Genomic DNA, 22,810 nt, shown 5'->3' with positions numbered 1-22,810 from the left:
TCAGGAGCATTGAATAGAGTTTTTTTTTTAAAGAATCGCAATATCTGAAAGTAAAAAGCCCTAGTCATTTAGAAGTGTATTTCTAGAATTTATTTGGTGTTACATGGTCCGTATATCCTCCTTAATGAGTAAAATGGATGTATTTTTGTTTTAATCATGAAAGGCTTGATATGTTCTCCTCTTACCCAGTGAGTTTATCCCTTTATCACGTACTTGCGCCACTAAGATTTGTTTTGCACACTGCTGTTTTCTTATAGTAAAGTAATGACTTATTCTAGGCGTCACTACTTTGCTGCTTGCATTTTTGCCTTCTGCCTGCATAATCAGTTTCTCCTCTGTGATGCCCCTCTGCAATTCCACCCTGCCTTTGAGTCAGCCAACTGTGGACTGAAACTTCTACAAACTGTGAGGCAAATAAATCTTTTCTCCTTAAAATGGGGATTGGGTGTTTTGCTCAGCAATGAGAAAAGTAACTAAAACAGTAGCAAAAACTGGAGGCCTTCCCCAATTTACTTAGCTCGGAAGAGTTACTACCTCTTGTATCCAACGCCAAATTTTCTGACTCTATGTTGAGTGTCTTAGCTTTCTCAGACAGAATCTTGCTGTGTAGTTCACACTAGTATTGAACTCATTATGTAGTCCAGGCTGGCTTTGAATTTGCATAAATTTGCCTGTCTCAGCTTTCCAAATGTTAAAATCACAGGCATACACCATCACACCCGGCTATGTCCAGTGGTATTTTTAACTAAGAGTTTTTCCTCTTTTTTATGGTCCATATGCAAATGTCCTAGTCATACTTTACTATTGCATTACTTTCTGTGCATTCAATTTTTTAAAAAATAACAGTAACACTATAATGATGTCCTAAAGATCATGATCACAACATTCACTTCTTATCCAAGATTCAATTTAGAAAAAAATATTTATATATAGATTTAGAAATTCATTTTGAAGAGCTGGAGGAAGGCAGAAAGTTTTTTTGTTTTTCTGGTGTGAAGGATTTGGTGCAGCTCTTCCTTATGTACCAGAAACATTTTACCTTTCTTGTGTAACCCTCATCACCTGGGTTACTCATGCTGCCCCCTGTATTAAGAGCCACTTTGATTCCAATTTTTTCCCACACTTTCCTAACAGCAGCTGTTAAGAAAAATATGAATTATGTCTGAAACTAAAAATACATTCCCCTTCTGCCTGGTTAAATCAACCAAGACCCAACTCTGTAAGAAGCATTGATCTAACTTTATATTTTATTATTTATTAATATCTGTGCTCTATGATCTTATGCTGCTGTGACTGCTCATATGTTCACACTACACAGCAGAGTTTCGGCCATGCCCGAGTTCCCCAGGTAGTCTCTGGCCTAACAATAGCTTCAAAGTGTCTTGCCTCAAACTGAAAAGAAAGAAAATCTATTATAGGTTATAGTCTCTTTAGGTGAGCAGGCCATAAAATCCTTCCCGTCATTTGTCATTTCTAGCCTCCTGCATGTCGCACATTAAATAACTCTGTTTTAATGTCACTGGCTTGTGACCTCCTTTCATCTGTTGCAGAACAATGTGGTTTGTTGGGAGTGTGGTCAACCTTATCACAGGGAGAGGTCATATTAGTCTCAGTGGAGAATGTCACCAAACTGACCTCTTTTCAAAAGACTCAGAAATGATGATCAATTATCTCTAGAAAACCACTGTGTATTTGTCACCTTAGTCTGTTTGCCATAAATTATGATAGTGTGATTTAATTTACCCTGTCAGATTCCTTCCCAGAGAAATTTGCATTTGAATATTAAATATGTTATTTGTCATGGTTTATGTCGGTGGCCCCTAGGCCTCATGTCTTTACATTGTGCATTTGTGATTGGTTCATTGTCTAGCACTTGAATTGATGATATGAGTGCTACACCGGCCCAAGGGTAGAGCCAGGATATAACGTAATGGCAGGAAGAAGGTGTGTCTCTCTCTCTCTTATGGGTTTCTGCCTTGCTGTTTGCAGCAGCCATAAACTGAGGCCCTGCCATGACACCCTGCCTTGGAGCCAACTGAGTAGGTACTGAAATCTCCAAAAACTGTAAGAAATAAACCTTTCCTTTCCCAACTTTGGGCATCAGGTATTTTGTCTCAGCAATGAGTAAAAAGTAATTAAGACATTATCTATGTATAAAGTTCCTCCTAAAATAAAGGAAAATCTAAGCATACACACATACTTCAATAATTTCAAGAAATAATGAATAAGGTAAAATAAGGGCCTACTTTAAATTATAGCAACAATAATAGTGATTTCTAATACTTGTGTTGTCTTATCAAAATACTATTTCAATTTTTTTCTTTTTATACAATAGGAGGTAGAAAAAATATAGAAATACATAAAATATCATTCTTACGTTTTTGCCAATCTGGCATTCATTCAGTTTTCTCCTATTCTCCAAAGTTTGGCTCAGTTGAGTTTGATCCTGTACCCTGTTCCCAGGAGAATAGAATGACTTGAGTGTGGCTTGTCAGAAGATGATACCCACACAGACCGTGTTTAACTCAGGCTGCAAAAATGCAGCCAGGCCAATGGCACTCAGCCCTAGGACTCCGCTGCACACCAAGGAAAGCTCCCTTTCCACTCGGATAACTGAGTGAGTCAAATGGAAATTCAGTAATGATGCTTTTCATTGTATTATCTCAGTCTCTTCCGAACATCCATCAATGAGATACTTAGAAAAAAGTCAAATTGACATTGATTTTATACCTTGTCTAGCCTGGTTCAAACCCTCTACCCTTGACCTTCTCATTTATATAAACTGATAAATAATCACTTTTTATAAACTATTCTCTCACACTCCTTTTCTTTTTCCTCTTCCCTATAATAACATTTGATGGGTTTCTGTGACTTGCAATTCAAAATATCCCAACCAGCATAACAATTAAAGAAAATGTTGGTAAAAGATTTACCATAAAATTTCACTAACATCTTACATTTCTCTGTATAAATTCAAAATGAGTGCAGAAGTATTTTTGAAAGGAAGGAAGTTAGAATCACAGTGAAAGGTGATCTGTGAGTCAAAAGTAACTTCTTGGGCTGGGGGATAGTTCAGTGGCAAAGCGCCTGCCTGCAAGCTTTGATGCCTGGTACCAAAAAAAAAAAAAAAAAAAAAAAAAAGTAACAATAAGCATAGATAGCTTACATGAAGCAATCAATAATCAATTTTAAAATATAAATGTTTTCAGTCAAGTTATTTTTAAGTGGGGAAACTGAAACTGGATTAATTTCAAAAAATAAATTTACAATTTTACTTTTTTCAAATCACTTTTGCTATAGATACCAAATGGCTGAATTGCAAATTTTCATGATCTCAATGTCCAAATACAAAAGCAAACAATTAAGCCATGGGTATATGCTGTATGCCTATATACTTAATTTTATTAAACTTTTTTTGTAAAATATATCTAATTTTTTTAGAACCATTCCATGAGCCATAGAATAAGTTATGTTAAAATAGGCAACATTTATTGGATGTTTCCTAGGTGTCAGAAACATACATCATCAAATTCTCTGTAATAAGCTCATAAGTGAGGATTGTTATCTCCTTTTTGTAGATTAAAAAAAAAAAATAAGGTCCCAGAGACTTTGATCAAGGGAAAATGGAAATGAAAGACAGACCTTAGACTTATATTAAGTCTATCTGTGGTATGCAGAGGTTGAAATGCACAAATAATTCTAACTTTATGAATCGTTTTTGTTCCCAAGCATATTGAGTAATGACTACTTAATGTCAGGCACTGTGTTAGTCACAAAGTTTATCAAGTCAACCAAACTATGTCCCATGCTCCAAAGGATATGCACTTCTAAGTTCACATTGGTTAAAAAAAAAAAAAAAAAAAAAGAGGAGGATAGGTACTTCATATTGCATACCATTGCCTTGGATTTTATTACAAGGCAGCAAAACTTTAAATACAATCTGTAAGTCCCTAAGGCAGGATAAAATTAGTAAACCAAAACTGCAAGAAAAATGTCCCTGGCCTCAACTTTTGTGAACAGTAGAGGTTAAATACAAGATTTGAAACATTTGATTGCATCTCTGTTCTCCAGTTACTAATGTAAGAAGTGTAACGAGAGTAATGGCATATGTTGTCTTGTTTACTTTTCTTTCCTTGCCTCGACAAAATACCCAAAGCCCAAAATGAAGGAAGGAAAGGTTTATTTAGCTTACGGTTTTTGAAGATTTCAGTCCATACTCAACTGGCTCCAAGGTAGAGTCTCATGGCTAAGGGGAAACTGTTCATTGTGGCTGCAAACAACAAGAATGAAAAGGGTACAAAGGGAAAAACAAGCCTCCTTCTCTTCCTTATATTGTATGCCTGCTTCCTGTCCCTGGGCGGGTACAGCACTGACATCACCAATCCCAGCATAGACAATGAAACAATCACAAAGGCTAGATTAAGCTGCCTTCAGATGGTCCCCCTCCGAATACCTCATAAGGCTGTGGGGAGACATTTAAACAAGCCACATCATATGTCATATAACGAATGTGTTATGAAATCAGACTATTTGAACCTTGTGTGCACCAGGTATTGGCATTCTGGATATGTGAAAGTTACTTGCCATCTTTGACCTTCAACTTCTTTTATATCTGAATGGCAAAGATAATTACTACCTCAGAATGTACTTGGAAAGATGAAATAAAACAAAATAAGATAGTATACTTCAATATTTTCCTGATCAAGTTTCATCTTCTTCCTTGTTTCCAAGGGACACATCTTTTTCTTCATCATTTCAGTTCACGGGAGAGTGAACAATCCTTTAGCTGTAAAGATCAGCGTTTGGTCCATATTGGCAAAACAAGTCAGAGTGATTGGCACAAATTAATTCTATCATCAGTCAAGTGGGTGAGGAGAATCATAGGATTTCTGCCAGAAGTATTGGAAAGGAGGAGTGTATCATCAAATTTTTACCACTATAACAAAACACCCAAGGAAAAAATATTTAGAAACAAAAGAGGCTTATTTATAGTTTAGAGGTAAAGAGCATGGTGTGGACGTTGGCTCAGTTCTCAGCCACTTCATGCCATTGTGGATAGAAAGAATGGCAGTGAATGGAGGAGCAAAGGACCCCAAGACAAGGGTGCGCACTCACACACACACAGAGAGAGACACAGAGAGAGAGAGAGACACAGACAGACAGACAGACAGACAGAGACAGAGCATGACTTTCACTTTTCCTCCATTTCTAGTTTCATCCAGACCTCCTGGATGGTGCCAAGGCACATTGAGTGTGGATTTTCCTTATTTACATCAATGTCACACACATCAAAGGCCCTTAGAGGTACACCAGAAGAATGCTTTTCTTTTTTTAAGATTAAAAAGACACAGGAAAGAAAAACAAAAAGCAATACATACAAACAAACAAGAAACCAAATATAATAACAATATAGGTTTACAAAACAAGATGATAGGAATTTGACAATGGTTGTAATATTGCATATTGTTACCTTCAAGAGGGTTGCTTAGATTAATACATATAGATAGGTCAAATTGATCTAAACATAGGAATATTAATTTTTCTTTTCCAATAACTAATATAATTAGTAGTATATTCATTTTAGCTATCAGGTATATATATGCAAATTTGTCTTTTCTTTTCTCTTTCTTCTTTCTTCCGTTCCTTTATTCCCATTACTTTTAAAGTGAATTTATTTTTATACCAGAGATCAAACTCACAACCTCGCACTTGCTAGGCAGGTGCTTATGCTGCTTAGTAAATCAAGAAAGTTTTACCAATACTAGAAGCATATGCATTCTGGACTTACTTGAACCAATTTCAATTTTATTTATCTATTTTAGCAACTGAAATAGACAATGATGAATTGTCTGAGCTAACAATTTACTGTAATGGTAATGTACTTCTTTAATGCATCTTTAATTCTTATCTGCAGCACTTATAAAGTTATTTATTTTTTATTTTTGTTTAATTATTATTCAATTATCTTACATCTTATTTGTGATTTTTTGAGGGCAAAACTAATACTTCTGTATATCTTTCCAGACACCTACTACTTAGATGTTCAATTAATACCCACAAATTTTTACTTGGTCTGAATTATAATTAATATATTGAAGTTCCTGAAACAAAGGTCTTCTGATTTTATTCATCGCAGTACAGAAGTACTCTGTTAGCCATGATTTAAAGTGTCTACTAATGAAAGGTGGAATATTTGCAAGACATTGTTCAGTCATTCATATTAGGATGATGGTTTAAAAATATCTAAAATATCTTTAAAAAGCAAATGTTAGAACAACTGATTTTATATTTAAGATCTAGCACTGAAAATAGGACTTATTTTTATAGCAGGATTTTTGTCTTCTGATTTGCGTTCTAAATTCATAATATGTGACCATTCTGTCCTGCAAATAGAATACAGAGACTATGTTTAGTTGAAGTTCTGGTTGTGGAGTATTTTTAAAACATGGGCTTATGCAGAGCCTTTTTCTTCATTCCCAAGTTTTCAGTGACCTGCTACTAAAGAAAACCTCAGTGCTTGCTTCCAGTTCAACATAATGCAATGGAATTTTATCACTTCCAGAGAAAAATTCATGATACAACCTGAGATATTTGCAAAATGCTGGTAATCATTTAAATTCCAATACATACATTTTTGTTCACTTAGATAAGTAATGAGAGCAGTTTGTAGGATTGAGACCCTAATGTCTCCACTATGAGAGTTTCAATAAAGGATATTACTATTATCTGGAATGGAGAGCATGTTTTGGCTTGGTCTTTCATTAATATTTCACTGAAGGGTGTTCTACCAGAAATTTGTAAATGTTTAAAAAAATTAACCTCTGCTCTAGTCATATAAAACATTTCGTTTAAGGAAATCTATAATTGCCCTTATAAATATATCCAGGCTCAGGTCAAAGCTTTTGTGAAGAATTTTGCTATTCCACTGCAGTATTTAAATTTTATCCTGGACCTGGCTATTTGTGCTTTATTTCTATATTATTATCTGTCTCACGCAATTTTATGTTTTCATTACATAAATTTTCACTCTACTCATAACCCTTGTGATGTTTCTTATAAATAATTACATTGAAAATGACAATTTAAAAGTTGTAAAAATCACCTTTTTTTTTAGTAAAGATCTGTGATACAGAATAACTACGTTTATCTTGGCGGATTGGTACATACACATTTTGCATATTAATCACTTTTGTTTCCCTTTCCACTCCCCCGTTTCCTTCTCCCCTTTATCTCAGGTTCCCTTTCCATTTTCACAGATCATTTTGGAGTTCAAATTCTTAATATGCTTAGTGTTCGATTCTAACACAATTAACAACATTTACATTGTTGTGAAGTTGTAATCTGCCAACCCTTAAAGCCCTGAAGAAGTACAAGTGTACAGTACCTTTGCTTTTGTTTGGTTAAGAAAGTAAACTTAACCATGTGTAAAATATTAATTGAAATTTTATCACCTGCTGGACAGCAATAATACAAGATGGGAAAAGTTAACTAATACTACTCTTTATATAACCAATAAATCATTTTATTGTATGACTTATTCAAATATTACATGGGTCAAGTAGCCCATAGTTCAGAACTAATTAACTGAAATTAATTACCATTATGTTCTAAGGCAGTTTTCCTGAATTCTCTGTCAACTTTTTGAAAGCCATGACTTTGTCATAGTCACTTTCGAATTTTGGAAAAATTCAGTTAATTACTCAGAAAGTTTTATGCAATTTAGTATAGCAACCAGTTAAACAGCTGTGTTCTCATGATACTGTAGCTAGATGATGTATCCCGGGTCCCTTTCCATGAGGATATCAGTGTGCTGCCAACTAGTTTGCAAAAATGTAAGGTTAAATTCTTTAACATCTTTTAGGTACACTGAAAGGAAACTCCAAGATAAAGTCATTAAACACAGCTGAAATTCCCACCAGGTGTGCGGAAAAACAGTGAGCTAACTGCTTCATACAAGGGACCTAAAGGAACATAAATGTCATTTGCCAAGTGTCTTCTTTCTTCATGAATAAGGGAGTCCCGCAGTTGTGAGGACCTCATCTTACTCATTGCTGTATCTTCCCTGTTTAATCATTAGTCTGTAACATAATATGTTTTTGGATAAATGATTCATATTATGGCTTTCATAAAATCTCAGTAAGCAAAACAAAACAAGAAATAGGTCATCAAGTTTGGTTTATAAGAATGCCAAGGGCTGGGGATTTAGTTCAGCAGCATAATTGCTTGCCTGGCAAGCGCAACATCCTGAGTTCCATCCCTGGTCCAAAAAAAAGAATGCCAATAATGGCACTTTGACAACTGGCAAGACTTGTGTAGCTATTTTCTTTCAAATTAAAGTTCAACAGAGAGCTCATAAGCTCTACATTGTTAGGGCCAACGCCGCAGGGAAAGAGACCCCAAGGACTCAACTCTTGGTGAGGAAAAGAAAGTTTATTTCCATGCGCATGGGGTCCCTCAGGCAAACGTGTGCGGAGGGGCCCCGAGGGGAATTTGTGTAGGGTTTTTAAAGATACACGCAGGAGGCAAGCAAGTTTACAGAAGCAAATCGCATTGGTTAATTCTGAGCGGCGCAGGACCTGGCTAATGCTGATTTGAGGGTCTGGGGCTGAGTAACTATGGAGACCGAGGGTCTTGGGTTGACCTTAGAGTGCCAGGTGCCCCCTGGTCCTGTTTATACAGTACATTCTTTTGCTTATCTCTATCTTTACAGAGAACAGAACATCTGGTGGTTAATGACTAGCAGAGACATTCCCTTTGGCCCTGCTCTGATTATCTCCTGGGAAAGGTTTAGGGAGTGAAGCATTCTTTACTGCTCTGTTCTGATAGCTCTGGGGAGTCAGAGAGTTAGCCCTTTCATTCCCCGCTCTGGGGAGGGGGTTGTAGCAGGGGGGTCGACTCTCACATTCCCCCCTTTTATTTTTTTCCCAATGACTTTTAATCCTAAAGGTCCTGTATAGGTAAGGGGTCATATTGTTGACGTAGCACCATAACTTTTACCTGAGAGATCTGAGCCCTCACAAATTGGGTTACTCGGTTAATGAGGCAAGGGGCTATAGCCATGACTATAATGAATCCGGCCAGGGGTCCCAGTAAAGGGAGAACATAGGGCAGGATTGATTCCCAGAAGGAAAACATTTTGGCTTCACTTGAAGGGGGCTCTCGAGATTTGATTTTCTCTCTCAGCTTTTCCATTGCGTCTTTTATAATCCCAGTATGATCAGTGTAGAAACAACATTCTTCTCTAAGTGCAGCGCAGAGACCGCCTTCTTTTAAAAATAGAAGATCTAAGCCTCTTTTGTTCTGTAACACTATTTCAGATAGAGACGAGAGAGATTGTTGTAACGCAGTTATAGAAGTTTTTAAGGCCTGTAAATCTTGGTTTACTACTGTAAGAAGCTCTTGGCGAGACTGATGCCCAGTAATGAGGGCTGCTGCGCCAGTTCCTATTCCCCCCGCCACACCTATTTCCAATAGGACTGCTAGGGTCAGGGAGACAGGTTCTCGTTTATATCGACCTCCCATGAGGGGGAGCGTGTTAGGGGGGAGATATTTAATGCGTGGCATAAGGTCTATAAGGATGCAGGAGCTGCTGTCTGCAAGGAGGACGTTAGTGGAGACACAAGGAGTGAGCCCATTGGTACATAGCCAAAAGGCTCCAGCAGGAGGGACGAGGTACTGATCTTTGGGAAAGGAATTAGTGTGTGTGAGGCAAAGATGTCGCAAGCTTGTTGGCCAGTTATCAACTGCTCTTATACAAGTTCCTTGACCAGCGAGGCCAGGAAGGGGGAGAGTGTGGTATACTTGATTCCAATCGCATTGGCCGGGGTTGGGGGTTAGTGTATAAGAGTCATTTAGAGCGGTTCCCTCATAATACGGGGGATTAGGACTTAGACATAGCCAACAGGATTGGGGGAGATCAGGTCGGGTATGATTTAAAGCCATGTATGCTCCTTTAATCAAACTGAGTAGGTTAGAATGTGAATATTGAGGGACAGGTATGTGATCTGTCTGGAGTAGCGGAGCTTGAGAAACTGTTATGGCTGAGGGACTTACTATGGTTGTTTGAACAGTAGTAACAGGATCTATAGTAGGCTGATTATATTTTGGCTTTAGAGTAAAGTTTGGGCCTATGGGCACAAATGGGGCCTGCAGGGGAACCTTTTTTATGAGAATAAGGCTTCCCCTGTCTTTACCTGGTTTATAGACTCGAAGTCCCCAGGTGCGTCCTGTCAGCCAACCTGGGTCCTCAGGAGTGGTGACAGTGATATTTAGAACCTGACAGGATCTCTGACCGGCCGGTGGGTAGTTATCTAGGCTGCATCCCGGCGGCCCCCATGTCATTTTAAGGTGTTCATCGGGGAAGGCGGGTTGCCACCCTGTTGCAGCGGTTTCACAGCCCCAATAAGCACAAAAATATTCTCCTGGGGAATTACAATATGATCTACTCCCGGTTGGTGCGGGACAAAGATAAAAATGACTTTGTTTGGGACATTGGAGCCCTGGAAAGAACCAACAGGGTGTGGGCGCAAACCATGGACTTCCTGATCCTTCCCAGGTGCTACCCACACGTGAGTCCCCCCATCGTATTAACGACCATTTCCAGGGGCGATGGGGGCTAGCTACAGTGGGGATTATTAATATAAGTAATCCCATTAGAGCCCGGAGGGTTAAAGTCTGGGGTCCCATACGGGTCATCTTAGAGGGACACATAAGGGTAGTACTCTGAATAATCTCAGGGGGTCCTTCGGCGCAACTTTAGCTTCAGGGGGTTATCAGACCGTTTGAGTTCCCAGGAGCCGTCCACTGGTGCCGAGGCAGGCTTTAGGTGTGACGCGTGGATCCAAGAGGCGACTCCGTCAACCTTTACCGCTGTAGGAGTAGTCAATAGGACCTGGTATGGTCCTTTCCAGCGAGGCTGTAGAGTCTCTTGTTGGTGGCGCCGGACGAACACAAAGTCTCCCACCTGGTACGGATGTGGCGCGGGGAACTCACTGGGAGCATAGGCCGAGGCTAGCTGCGTCCACACGTCCCTCTGCAGGTTGTCAAGGGCGATGAGCCTGTCAGACAGGGAGGTTGGCAACAAGGCAGCATGCTCAGTTAAGGGAGTGAGATCTCGAATGGGGGGTGGAGTGCCAAAGAGGATTTCGAAGGGAGTAAGGTTAGGGGGTTTGGTAGACGGGGTGTTTCGCGCGCGAAAAAGGGCATACGGCAGGAGCATCGTCCAATCTTTTAAGCCAGTCTCATGAGCCAATTTAGTGAGGGTCTCCTTAATGGTTCTATTCATTCTCTCTACCTGTCCTGAACTTTGGGGTCTATAAGCACAATGTAATTTCCAATCAATCCCCAATATGTTGGCCAGTCCCTGACTTACCTTAGCCACAAACGCCGGTCCATTATCAGACCCTATTACCTTTGGCAATCCGAACCGGGGAAATATTTCTTCCATCAATTTTTTAGTTACCACGGCAGCGGTTTCCTTTTTGGTAGGAAAAGCCTCAGTCCATCCAGAAAAGGTATCTACAAAAACTAGCAGATATTTTAGTCCGCATCGGGCAGGCTTAACTTCTGTAAAGTCCACTTCCCAGTATTGTCCAGGTCTGGTGCCGTGTAGCCTTTTGCCGGGGGCCAGCTTGGCAGGGTAGGCATTGGTCAATTGACATGCCTCACAATTAGCCACCACCCGATTGGCGACCTGACGTATGGCAGTGGGGGATGCCCCTGGGAAGTCTTGGCGTTGGGCCAGTAGGCTTAGCTTTTTAGCTCCCAAATGAGTGAGCCGGTGGGCCTGTTGTATGTAAGCAGTCAAATCAGGTGTTTCAGGGATTTGGTTAATCTGAGCTTTCTCCTTTTGAGGAGAATCTTTGACATCAGTCACCAACATCTGTGAGTCTCCCAAGGCTGCAGATTTTGCTGCCTGATCGGCCAGGTTGTTTCCCCTTGTGACGGGATCAGTCCCTTTCTGGTGGCTGTTACAGTGTATTATCGCCACCTTCCGGGGCAACATAACTGCAGCGAGCAACTGGAGGATTTCCTGTTTGTGTTTTATTTCTTTTCCTGCGGAGGTCAGAAGCCCCCGCTGGCGGTATATGGCCCCGTGGATGTGGGCCGTTGCAAAAGCATATCGGCTATCCGTGTAAATGTTCGCTCGCTTTCCTTTAGCGAGCTCCAGAGCCTTAGTCAAAGCAATCAGTTCGGCCTTTTGGGCCGAGGACCCGTCCTCTAGTCTGGCTGTCCATATAACATTGGAATAATCAGTCACAGCCGCCCCCGCATACCGCTTACCTTGAATCAAAAAGCTACTCCCGTCAGTGAAGTAGGTCACCTCTGCATTGGGTAGGGGGCAATCCAATAAGTCCGGTCGTACTCCGGCCTCTTCTGCCAAGACGTCCTGGCAGGTATGGAGGACGGGTTCCGAAGCTTCTTCCGGCAGCAGAGTCGCCGGGTTGAGAGTCACCGGGGGTCCAAAAGTTATCTTGTCCTTGTTGAGCAAGAGGCTCTGATAATGAGTAACTCTGGCATTTGAGAGCCATCTGTCTGGAGGCTGGCGGATGATGCTTTCTAGCGTGTGCGGGGCAATGATTGTTATTTTCTGTCCCAAAGTCAATTTGTCAGCGTCTTTAATGAGCAAGGCAGCTGCTGCGATGGCCTTTAGGCAGGGTGGCCACCCGCTTGCCACAGTGTCCAGTCTTTTTGAGAGGTAAGCCACCGGACGCCTCCATGGCCCAAAGGCCTGGGTCAGCACTCCTCTCGCCATTCCTTTTTTTTCTTCCATGAAGAGAGTAAAGGGCTTATCCACATTAGGAAGAGCCAGGGCCGGAGCGGACAGGAGAGCCCGCTTGATGGCATCAAAGGCCTGCTGGTGATCTTTTTTCCAGATAAAGGGAGATCCCCCCTTCAGTAACGGATATAGGGGAGCTGCCAAAGTTGCGAATCCGGGGATCCATAACCGGCAGAACCCCGCAGTGCCCAGGAACTCTCGTAATTGTTTTTGACTCTTTGGAGGGGGAATCTGGACCACAGTCTGTTTTCTGGCCTCAGTGAGCCACCTTTGTCCCCCTTTTAAGGAGTAGCCCAGAAAAATTACCTCTCGCTTACAAATTTGAGCCTTTTTTGCTGATGCCCTATACCCCAGGATAGCCAACTCACGTAAAAGGTCCTGAGTTCCGCTTGTGCAGTCACCCTCAGAGTCCGCAGCCAGCAGCAAGTCATCTACATATTGAAGAAGGGTGAGGCTTGGGTGTTGAGCCCGAAAGGGGGCTAAATCCTTATGTAGGGCTTCATCAAAGATGGTTGGGCTGTTTTTGAAGCCCTGTGGGAGGCGCGTCCAGGTTAGTTGTCCGGCGGACCCAGTCTCAGGGTCCGTCCATTCAAATGCAAATAAGGGCTGGCTATCTTTGTGTAAAGGCAAACAGAAAAAGGCATCCTTTAAATCCAGAACAGTATACCAAGTCCTTGACGGATTTAACCCGCTGAGGAGATTATAGGGATTGGGTACGGTGGGGTGAATGTCTTCTACCCTGCTATTGACCTCCCTTAGGTCCTGTACCGGTCTGTAGTCATTCGTCCCGGGCTTTTTGACCGGGAGTAACGGAGTATTCCATGCAGACCGACAAGGAGTTAATACCCCTTGGTCTAAAAGTCTCTGTATGTGCACCTTAATCCCTAGGTGAGCTTCTCTATTAATGGGATATTGCTTGACCCGAATAGGGGAGGCAGTGGTTTTTAAAGTAACCACTACAGGCGGTTGCTGGCTTGCCAGCCCGAGTCCAGCCGTCTCGGCCCAGGATTCTTTAAAATCAGTTAACCAGGCTGGGGCGATAGGCTGGGGATCCTGGTGGTCGTAGAGCCTATATTCATCTTCCAGTTTTAGGGATAACACCGTAACCATAGGTTGCCCAACCTTTGGGTTACGGAATGTCACTTGAGGTCCTTGGGGCTCAAAGGAAATCTTTGCCCCCAGTTTGGTTAATAAGTCCCGTCCCAGGAGGGGAGCAGGACATTCGGGAATAACCAGAAAGGAGTGTTTTACTTTTCCCTTGCCTAAGTCAACTGTGCGCTCAGTGGTCCACGAGCGATATTTGCTCCCGTTAGCCCCTTGAACTAATGATTTCTTAGTTGAAAGGGCCCCTAAGGGGGCTTGTAAGGCCGAATAAACAGCTCCCGTATCGACCTCGAATTCCACGGGAGTCCCCTCCACTTTAAACATTACCCTGAGCTCGGGGAGGGGATCCGAGCCCCGAAGTCCCTAGTCTTCTTCATCTAGGGTGAGCATGGGGGCTCGGGATCGCTGTGAGGACTGTCTTTCTCGTTCTTCTTTGGCCCGTTTCTTTTTTAACTTTTCACAGTCTTTGATCAGGTGTCCTTTTTCCTTACAATATGCACATTGATCAGGGTCTAATGGAGGGCGAGTGGGCTTTCCCTTTCCTGGCTCAGGTTTTCCCTGAATAACTGTGGCCAACATCTTAGTTAATTCCTTGTTTCGTCTTTTGTCCCTAGCTAACTCTTTCTCTTCCTCTGTCTCCCGCTTATAGTAGACCTTTTCAGCTTCCTTAACAAGATCCCTCAGAGTCAGGTCTTGGAGACCATCTAGCCTTTGGAGCTTACGTCTTATATCAGGGGCCGATTGTCCTATAAAGGCCATAGCTATCGAGCCTTTTTGGCCTTCCTCCTCAGGGTTAAAAGGCGTATATCGCCGGTAAGCTTCCATCAGGCGTTCTAGAAAAACTGAGGGAGTCTCAGTAGGTCCTTGGGTAACTTCTCTTACCTTGGCCAGATTAGTGGGGCGCCTTGCGGCCGCCCGGAGACCTGCCATTAGAGTCTGGCGATAGATAGAAAGATGCTGCCTACCAGCAGGTGAGTTGGGGTCCCAGTTGGGGCGCTTTAAGGGGAAGAAGTCATCGATCCGGTCTGGTCTCTGGGTGGGTCTGCCATCCTCTCCGGGAACAGCTTTCCGGGCTTCCAGGAGGATGCGGTCTCTTTCCTCGGTGGTGAACAGGACCCCTAGGAGCTGTTGACAGTCGTCCCATGTGGGTTGGTGGGAGAACATAACAGAATCCATTAGACCTGTTAGCTTAGAAGGATCATCAGAAAAAGGAGGGTTATTGTTTTTCCAGTTATAGAGATCTGAGGTAGAAAAAGGCCAGTACTGTAAAGCGGGCATCTGCCCTCCATCTGTCCCATCGTCTATCATGGGCCCATAGGGACGGAGAGGGAGGGCAACGACTGGATCCTCAAGCCGTAGCTTGCTCCGAGTGTTCTGGGCTGGGCCCGTGGGCCCCGGAGGTGTGGGCTCGGGGCAAGCCATCGCAGGGAGTGGGGGATATAGAGGGGACGTGGGTACCGGAGGAGAAGAGGAATTTAGCTCAGGTGAAGAGGGGGCTGACGGAGAAGCAGCACTCGATTCGGACGAGGAGGCTGGAGGAGAGAGTGGGTACGGAGGAGGTTGAGTCGGCTGGGAAGGAGGAGGCTGGTCATAGTCGAGTAAGGGTAGATCAGGCTGAGACTCGGGCAGGACCGGAGCCGAAGTGGGAGGTCCTTTCAGAGCTAAAAGCTTTGGTACAGATGAGTCAGAAGGGGGAAGAAAGGATTTTACCCATAATGGGGGTTCCTCCCTGAGGTCCTGCCATACCAGGATGTAAGCGACTTGATCAGGGTGCCCCCTTTGTCCGGGGCGGAAGATGACGTCCTTAACTGCTAGAATGAGGGGCAGATGAAAAGTCCCCTCTGGTGGCCACCCCACAGAGAAAGCAGGCCACTCAGTCGAGCAGAAATCCTGCCACTTACTCTTCTTGACCTGCAAGGAGAGATCGTGAGCCCTCTTCCGCACCTCCGACCAATGGTCGAGGGTGAGGGACAATGGGGATGAGGTCGACTGTCCCATGACGTTCTATTGTCACAGGGCGGTTAACGCAAGCGCGGTACAACAAATAACCTAACACAGCACCCACGACACACAAAACAATCAGGCCGGCCACTTCATTCACATGCATACGCATCAGTTTCACTCCAAATGAGACACCTTACAGGGTGTCTCCAGATTGGCCCGGGCGGACCACAGACTGGGAATCGAAATCCCCCAGATGAGTCACCTCAAAGGGTGTCTCCAGATTGGCCCAGACGGACCACAGATTGGGAATCGAAATCCCCCAGATCGATAGGGAGACCCTATCGCAGACGGTGAACCACGGAAACCGTGTGGGGCGTCCCCCAGTCACCAGGGAACAGAGTACGAAACAGATAACAAAAATTGCCCCTAGATCGGAGCCGTATGGCTCGGGGCATAAACACCGGTGGTATGAAAAGCGACCAGTCGTACTCACCCGTAGAGCTGTTGGGGTCACCTCCCGTGAGACGTGCTAATCTCGCTGGAGCCTCCACGATGTTAGGGCCAACGCCGCAGGGAAAGAGACCCCAAGGACTCAACTCTTGGTGAGGAAAAGAAAGTTTATTTCCATGCGCATGGGGTCCCTCAGGCAAACGTGTGCGGAGGGGCCCCGAGGGGAATTTGTGTAGGGTTTTTAAAGATACACGCAGGAGGCAAGCAAGTTTACAGAAGCAAATCGCATTGGTTAATTCTGAGCGGCGCAGGACCTGGCTAATGCTGATTTGAGGGTCTGGGGCTGAGTAACTATGGAGACCGAGGGTCTTGGGTTGACCTTAGAGTGCCAGGTGCCCCCTGGTCCTGTTTATACAGTACATTCTTTTGCTTATCTCTATCTTTACAGAGAACAGAACATCTGGTGGTTAATGACTAGCAGAGACATTCCCTTTGGCCCTGCTCTGATTATCTCCTGGGAAAGGTTTAGGGAGTGAAGCATTCTTTACTGCTCTGTTCTGATAGCTCTGGGGAGTCAGAGAGTTAGCCCTTTCATTCCCCGCTCTGGGGAGTTAGGGAGTTAACCCTTTCATTCCCCCGCTCTGGGGAGTTAGGGAGTTAGCCCTTTCATTCCCCGCTCTGGGGAGTTAGGGAGTTAACCCTTTCATTCCCCCGCTCTGGGGAGTTAGGGAGTTAGCCCTTTCATTCCCCGCTCTGGGGAGGGGGTTGTAGCAGGGGGGTCGACTCTCACAACATAACTAACCATATATTGTTCTCTTATAAATTCAGTGAAATAATTTTACATAAGCAAAATACTTGGTAAGACTAACAATAAAAGTAAATATTCTCAATGATTTATATCTATGAAATAGATTAAGAACATATCAAAGACTATGCCTGTCATAGTCAAAATAGCTGACATCTAAAGTTAAAGGAAAAAAGGCTTATTCAGCTTGGAGTTTATGGAGGTTTCAGTCCACCATCAGCTGGATCCAAGGCATGGTGGCAGTGGCAAAGAGGCAATAGCTAACGACAGACAAAATTTAGCAAAGCAACAAGGAGTCTTAACAGCATCTTTCTGCCCACTTTTTATTGTTACTAGACTGCCAAGAATAGGGTGATGTTAAATCAGTCATTGGACTGATATAGTAATACTAGTGATCCCATAATAATACACATTCTAGATCCAGTCACCTCTCAACAAGCCCCACCTATGACTACATGAGACTTGAGGGGACATCTAGACCCAAAACATAACCAAGCAGTATATATCTAGGATCATAAATAAGATGTACGCCAATGTATCATGTTATGAACCTTTTCATTGTGTAGAAATGGGGTATGGATTTAGAACTGCATGTATTCCATTGGTGTGCATCACTGAACAGTGGCTGCAACTATAAAATGGGTATTGATGGCCAGAAAAATCCAGTCTCAGACTAAAGTTAAACAGTCTCAAGAATGTGTTTCACATGACCCAGTCCACTGGTAAAGACAGTAGACAGATCTAGCAGACTAAAAGCATTTTACACAGCTAAATGCTAGAAGTAATCCGGACATTAGAATAGTTATCCTGCTCTACACTCTCAGTTCCTATGGATTCTATACTAGTCTTTTGATCTTTGAAAGTGAAAGTGATTACTAATATAGTCTTGCTGCAATAATATTCATGACAATATTTGACTCTAACCTATATAATTTAAAGCAGATTTAAAAACAAAATGTACAAGTCTGTAGTATTCTCTCTTACAGGACTTGTGTGATTTGGGGTTATAGAGTGATTGATATTCTGTTTACTTTACTGGCAGTGATTTCAAGAATCTCTATAAACTCTCATGAAATATAACTTTGAAAATGCTGACTGTAGAAATTTTAAATGAACACAGTTCTAATATAACCTCCCTCCAAAACATACACGCACACATGCATGCCTCCTGAAATTGTTTATGTACTTTGAACTGCATAAAGTACCCCTTTCAAAGAATATATATACATATATATATATATATACATATATATAGTTGATGTAGTAGAATAATAGATTGAAAGGTTTTTTAATCAGCTGATTATTTACTGACACAATAGTAAGCAACCAGCTCCATTGATTTTTTCACTGAGTTACTTACAAACCCCCAAAGCACTCTTCTACTAAAGAGTAAATACAGTTAAATCTAAACAAATTGCTTCTTAGATCACATGTAGTGGATTTAACACTGCAAAACATCTACACTGTCTGGATTGACCTGCATTATATTTTAATTCTAAACTAATGTCTGTCCAAAAGAATGATTGTCTTAACAGAGTGGCTCAAATTCTAGTGACCATAGACTACACTGATAATTATCTCACTGGTAATGCTCATTTAAAAAAGGAACATTAACCAACAGGAAGAGGATAAAACAAAAACATCTATGTCTTGTTGCAAAAATAAATGGCCTCATTGGTCAATAAAAAGAATCAATGTTTAATTTTTTCATTTTTGCCACTTATTTTTTAAAGGTACAGGGGAAAATTTAGTAATCATTATAAAACTAATACACAGAACATTGGACATTGGCAGGAATCAAAATATTTCTATCTATATTCTTCTATTTTTGTCTCTGGGCTCTGTGAAGTCTATGCCTTCATTTCTAGACTTTTAAATTGGTTATCATTAGTAACTAACTCCTAACTTATGAATATTAAATAAGATAATGTACTAAAATGTAATTGGGCTAATGCACAGCACATAACCAATAATCCTAAACTATACCTCTTACTCAATAGTTTTCACGACTAGTAACCAGCAGTAGGACATTTACCTGGTTGGTAACCAAAAAACAGACATTACTGAATCTTATTCTGTGCCAGGTATCCTTGCTAAGAATTTTGTCTGAATCACCTCCACATAAAGTTTACAACATAAACAAAATCTCTCCCTTGATTGCCCAGATATAGAAAATCGAGGCTCAATGAAATTGATGTTACATAGAAGATCTGGTATGATTGACACCGTATGTTTGATTCCGGCCAGTCTGTCAGAACCCATACATTCATCACCACACTCCTCACTTATCAAAATAGAGAAAGATGCTACGGAAAGTGATTCCCAACTGTAACATAAAGACAGGAAGAAGTATAAAATTCTTTTTTTTTTAATTTTTATTTAAGGAGAAAAAGAAAAAAAAAACAGAAAAAGGGTACAAGTTATACAGAATTTCAGAAAAAATAAACAGTAGGAAATCATTAGTTAATAGATTGCATATTGTCATCTTAGAAATAGTTGTTCAAGTTACAAAATTAAAGAATATAAAGTGGACTTTCAAACAGTGAGACTGCAAACAGTTCTGTTCAATGATCCAACAAAACTCAGTAATATGGTTATCTATCTTTTACACTTAACTATATATGCAGTTATATCCTTTAGAGCACTTTCTTTTCTTTTCTTTTGTACAATGACAATTACACATTTTGGTTTTTATTATTCCCACAGTTCTTATTACTTTTTTTTGAAGAGAGTAAAACCAAATGTGACATAACAGAATAGAGTCAGTCAAATCAAAAGGACGAACATAATACATAATGTAAAAACAAAATACAAGGTGATCAACAATGGTTATCATACTGCCTCTTGCTATCTTAAAAAGAATTGCCTACATCATCAGTTATAATAAAATTGAACAGAACAGTAAAGAATAAAACCAAAATATTGGTGACATTACAGGACTTCAAAAGAATAGTCAACCAGAATGAGTGTCATAATGAATCTTATTGTCTTCACAGTTGTTGCCTATACTTTTGAACTTGATACTATCAAGCAAAGCAGAATAGGGGAAAATCACTCAAAACAAGATGGTGAAAGCAATACAGGGTTTCAAATCAAGTTAATAGGAAATCAAAGTGGGTTACTATAATATATCCTGCTGTTTTTATTTTTCCCTTAATTAAAAAAGATAAAAATAAAAAATAAATAATTTAAAAAAGGAGATTGCGATAAAAGAGGGCATAACAACAAAACAGCACAGGTCAAAACAACCATTTAAGCAAAATAGTGTTTCACCACAAGATATCCTGACATAAAAGTAGTTACCATAGTGTCTCTTTTTTGAAATCTTTGAGTATAACTTGGTATACTGTAGCACCAAACATATCAAGACAACGTAAAACCATATGAGAGAATGACAGTATTACAGGGTATTTAGAACCAACTATCAGAAAATGAACAATGGTTCCTGTATAGTCTCCTTGTCTATAAAAGTTTTTGTTTATATTATCACATATAATAAAATCCAATAAGATACAACCTGTTAAGACCAATGGATACAGAAGAATAAAAGCTTGATGGGACTTCAAAACAAGACGATACTAAATCAGCACTCACTATTATGATGTCTTGTTTTCTCCAAAATAGCTGTTCCTACTATCCAACCTTCTCTGCCTCATTTCTGTTGAGCTCTTTTTCTGTTGTTAATTGTCAGTTTGTCTTCCTCATTTTGCTTTTTGCTCTATTCATTGTGGCCTCTCTGCCACTGTTTCTGGAATCTTGGTATTTTTCTTTTTTAGAATATCCTGCAGTATTCTCTGTAGAGGTGAATTGGTGGTTGCAAATTCCCCTAGTTCCATTTTATCCTGGAAGCACCTTGTTTCTTTAAGGTCATTAAGGCATTGTTCAACATTTTGCTAATTGTTTGACATGGCACTTCATTCAACCTTTCCTAAAATCTTTTTAAGAGCCATTATCCTACTTTTAACTATGACATAGTATACAATATATATAATAGGCACAAGGAATTATTTAAAAAACACTACCGCTTCAAAAAACAGAATTTTAGGCAAAATTAAGATAGCGATCTAATAAATACATTCTTTTCTCTTACACTGTATTACAAATAATTAATATTCCAAATTGGCACTTTTTATGCTTCAACTATATATATTCATTTGTATGGCTCTATTATGAATATTTAATCTAAGCTACATAAAGCAATATTTACTATATTTTAATGTCCACATGTAGTATAAAGTACTTTCTGTATTCTTTAGAAAATTGTTTTTTTTGTTCAAATGTATGTCATGATGTTTATCTACTTTGATGTGTATGTCCAGCTCCTTCAATACCATCATTTTATTTTATTCAATAAACTCATTTATCTATTAAACATATGTTTATCTATTAAATTTAAGAAAACATAGTTTAAGCACTTTTACTGTTGCAGCTTTTCCCATTCCTACATGTAGTGCTTATCTGTGTCACACAAGTGTCTGTGTAAAAATGCCAGAATCTTTGCCCAGATCATATCCAGGGAACTGAGTGACTACGTAGAGGATGAATATTTTAACCATACTAGCTGTTACTAAGTGTTATGGTTTGAGAACTGGTGGTCAACTTAAAACCACTGGATCACATCAGCATGCATTGAGAGAAGATGCTTCACCTGAGGAGGGTTGCCAGGATAATAGGTGGAGAAGAAAAGAGGTGTTGAGAGGGATTGAGGCATTAAAGAGGCATTGTGGGTTCTCCTACGAGTTGCTGTCTGGGCTGTTGCTTCTCCTGGAGAAGCTTTGGTCCCTCACACTGAGCATTGCTTCCTGGCTCCAGAGGGGAAGACATGTGCCGCTTGGTCTCCAGGGTGAACTCATCACCCTGCTTCCTGGCACGTACCGGACTGTGCTTCTCAGAGGAGGAGCTCGGGGCCTCCGTGTCGCTGAGGACAGCTGTGGTGCCTTTCAGGCTAGCCCTGCTCTTTGTTGTGAGTGTGACTTCTCGGCTCCAGCATAGAACCCTCATCCCACTAGCACAGCTCCTTCATCATGCTGGCATAGACTTTCTGGCTTCCACCGCTGATCCTTGGGTCTTCCCTGCACGGATCCGTAAAAGAGACTGGCGTGAGTCCTTGTTGTGGGCTCTGGACTTCCAGTTGGACATGTGGAGGCATTGTCCTGAGCTCTGGGTTTTTATCTGGACTCATGTGGGACATTGCCGTGGGGTTTAGACTCTTGACTAAATAATCTATGTCGTTGGTGTTACGGACAGATTTCCTGCATTCTCCTGTGTTAACTTCCGGTGACCATTATAAAAATATTATAAACTCCATGTCGTGATCTGAATTGTTCTCTGTATACAACCCCTGACCACAACACTGTTTCGCTTCTTCAACTTTACTAGGTGTTTCTAAATTGTTCCTCAAAGTGTCACACCAGTTATAAGTGTTTTTTAATACACATTCTCCCAACCACTAATGTAAAACTTTAACAATTTTTAAAACCTTATTGGTATACATATATATAGTAATAACTGAATTATGTTAAAGTGCAGATTCACATGAAGCAAAACAAGTTTAGTGTTTATGTGGTATTCAAGTTTCATTTGCCATTGCATTTCTGCTGTTAAATTTGCAATTTTTTTTAATTAGGCTATTATTTTTTTCTTACCTATATGGTGAGGTTTTCTTGATGCTGCTATTACTCTTTTGTAAGTTATTTGTACCACTAGTATCTCATTTTAATCTTCGCATT

The 22,810-nt window shown here is 41.0% G+C and overlaps 1 protein-coding gene across 1 annotated transcript; it reads right to left on the bottom strand.

The window, feature by feature from the left end:
• Positions 1–10,206: 10,206 nt before the first annotated feature.
• On the bottom strand, positions 10,207–16,273 carry LOC101787910 (uncharacterized). The gene is given in 2 exon segments (XM_063232293.1): positions 10,207–14,300; positions 14,337–16,273. Coding segments are annotated over 2 exon segments (5,112 nt in total). The 5' UTR covers positions 15,881–16,273; the 3' UTR covers positions 10,207–10,732.
• Positions 16,274–22,810: the final 6,537 nt, after the last annotated feature.

Source organism: Cavia porcellus, unplaced genomic scaffold (genome assembly GCF_034190915.1).
Source record: "Cavia porcellus strain 051 isolate PalLab524CR breed Dunkin Hartley unplaced genomic scaffold, mCavPor4.1 scaffold_21, whole genome shotgun sequence".
Classification (NCBI taxonomy): domain Eukaryota; kingdom Metazoa; phylum Chordata; class Mammalia; order Rodentia; family Caviidae; genus Cavia; species Cavia porcellus.
Note: the sequence above shows the minus strand (reverse complement) of the source record. Positions and strands in the feature narration are given on the sequence as shown.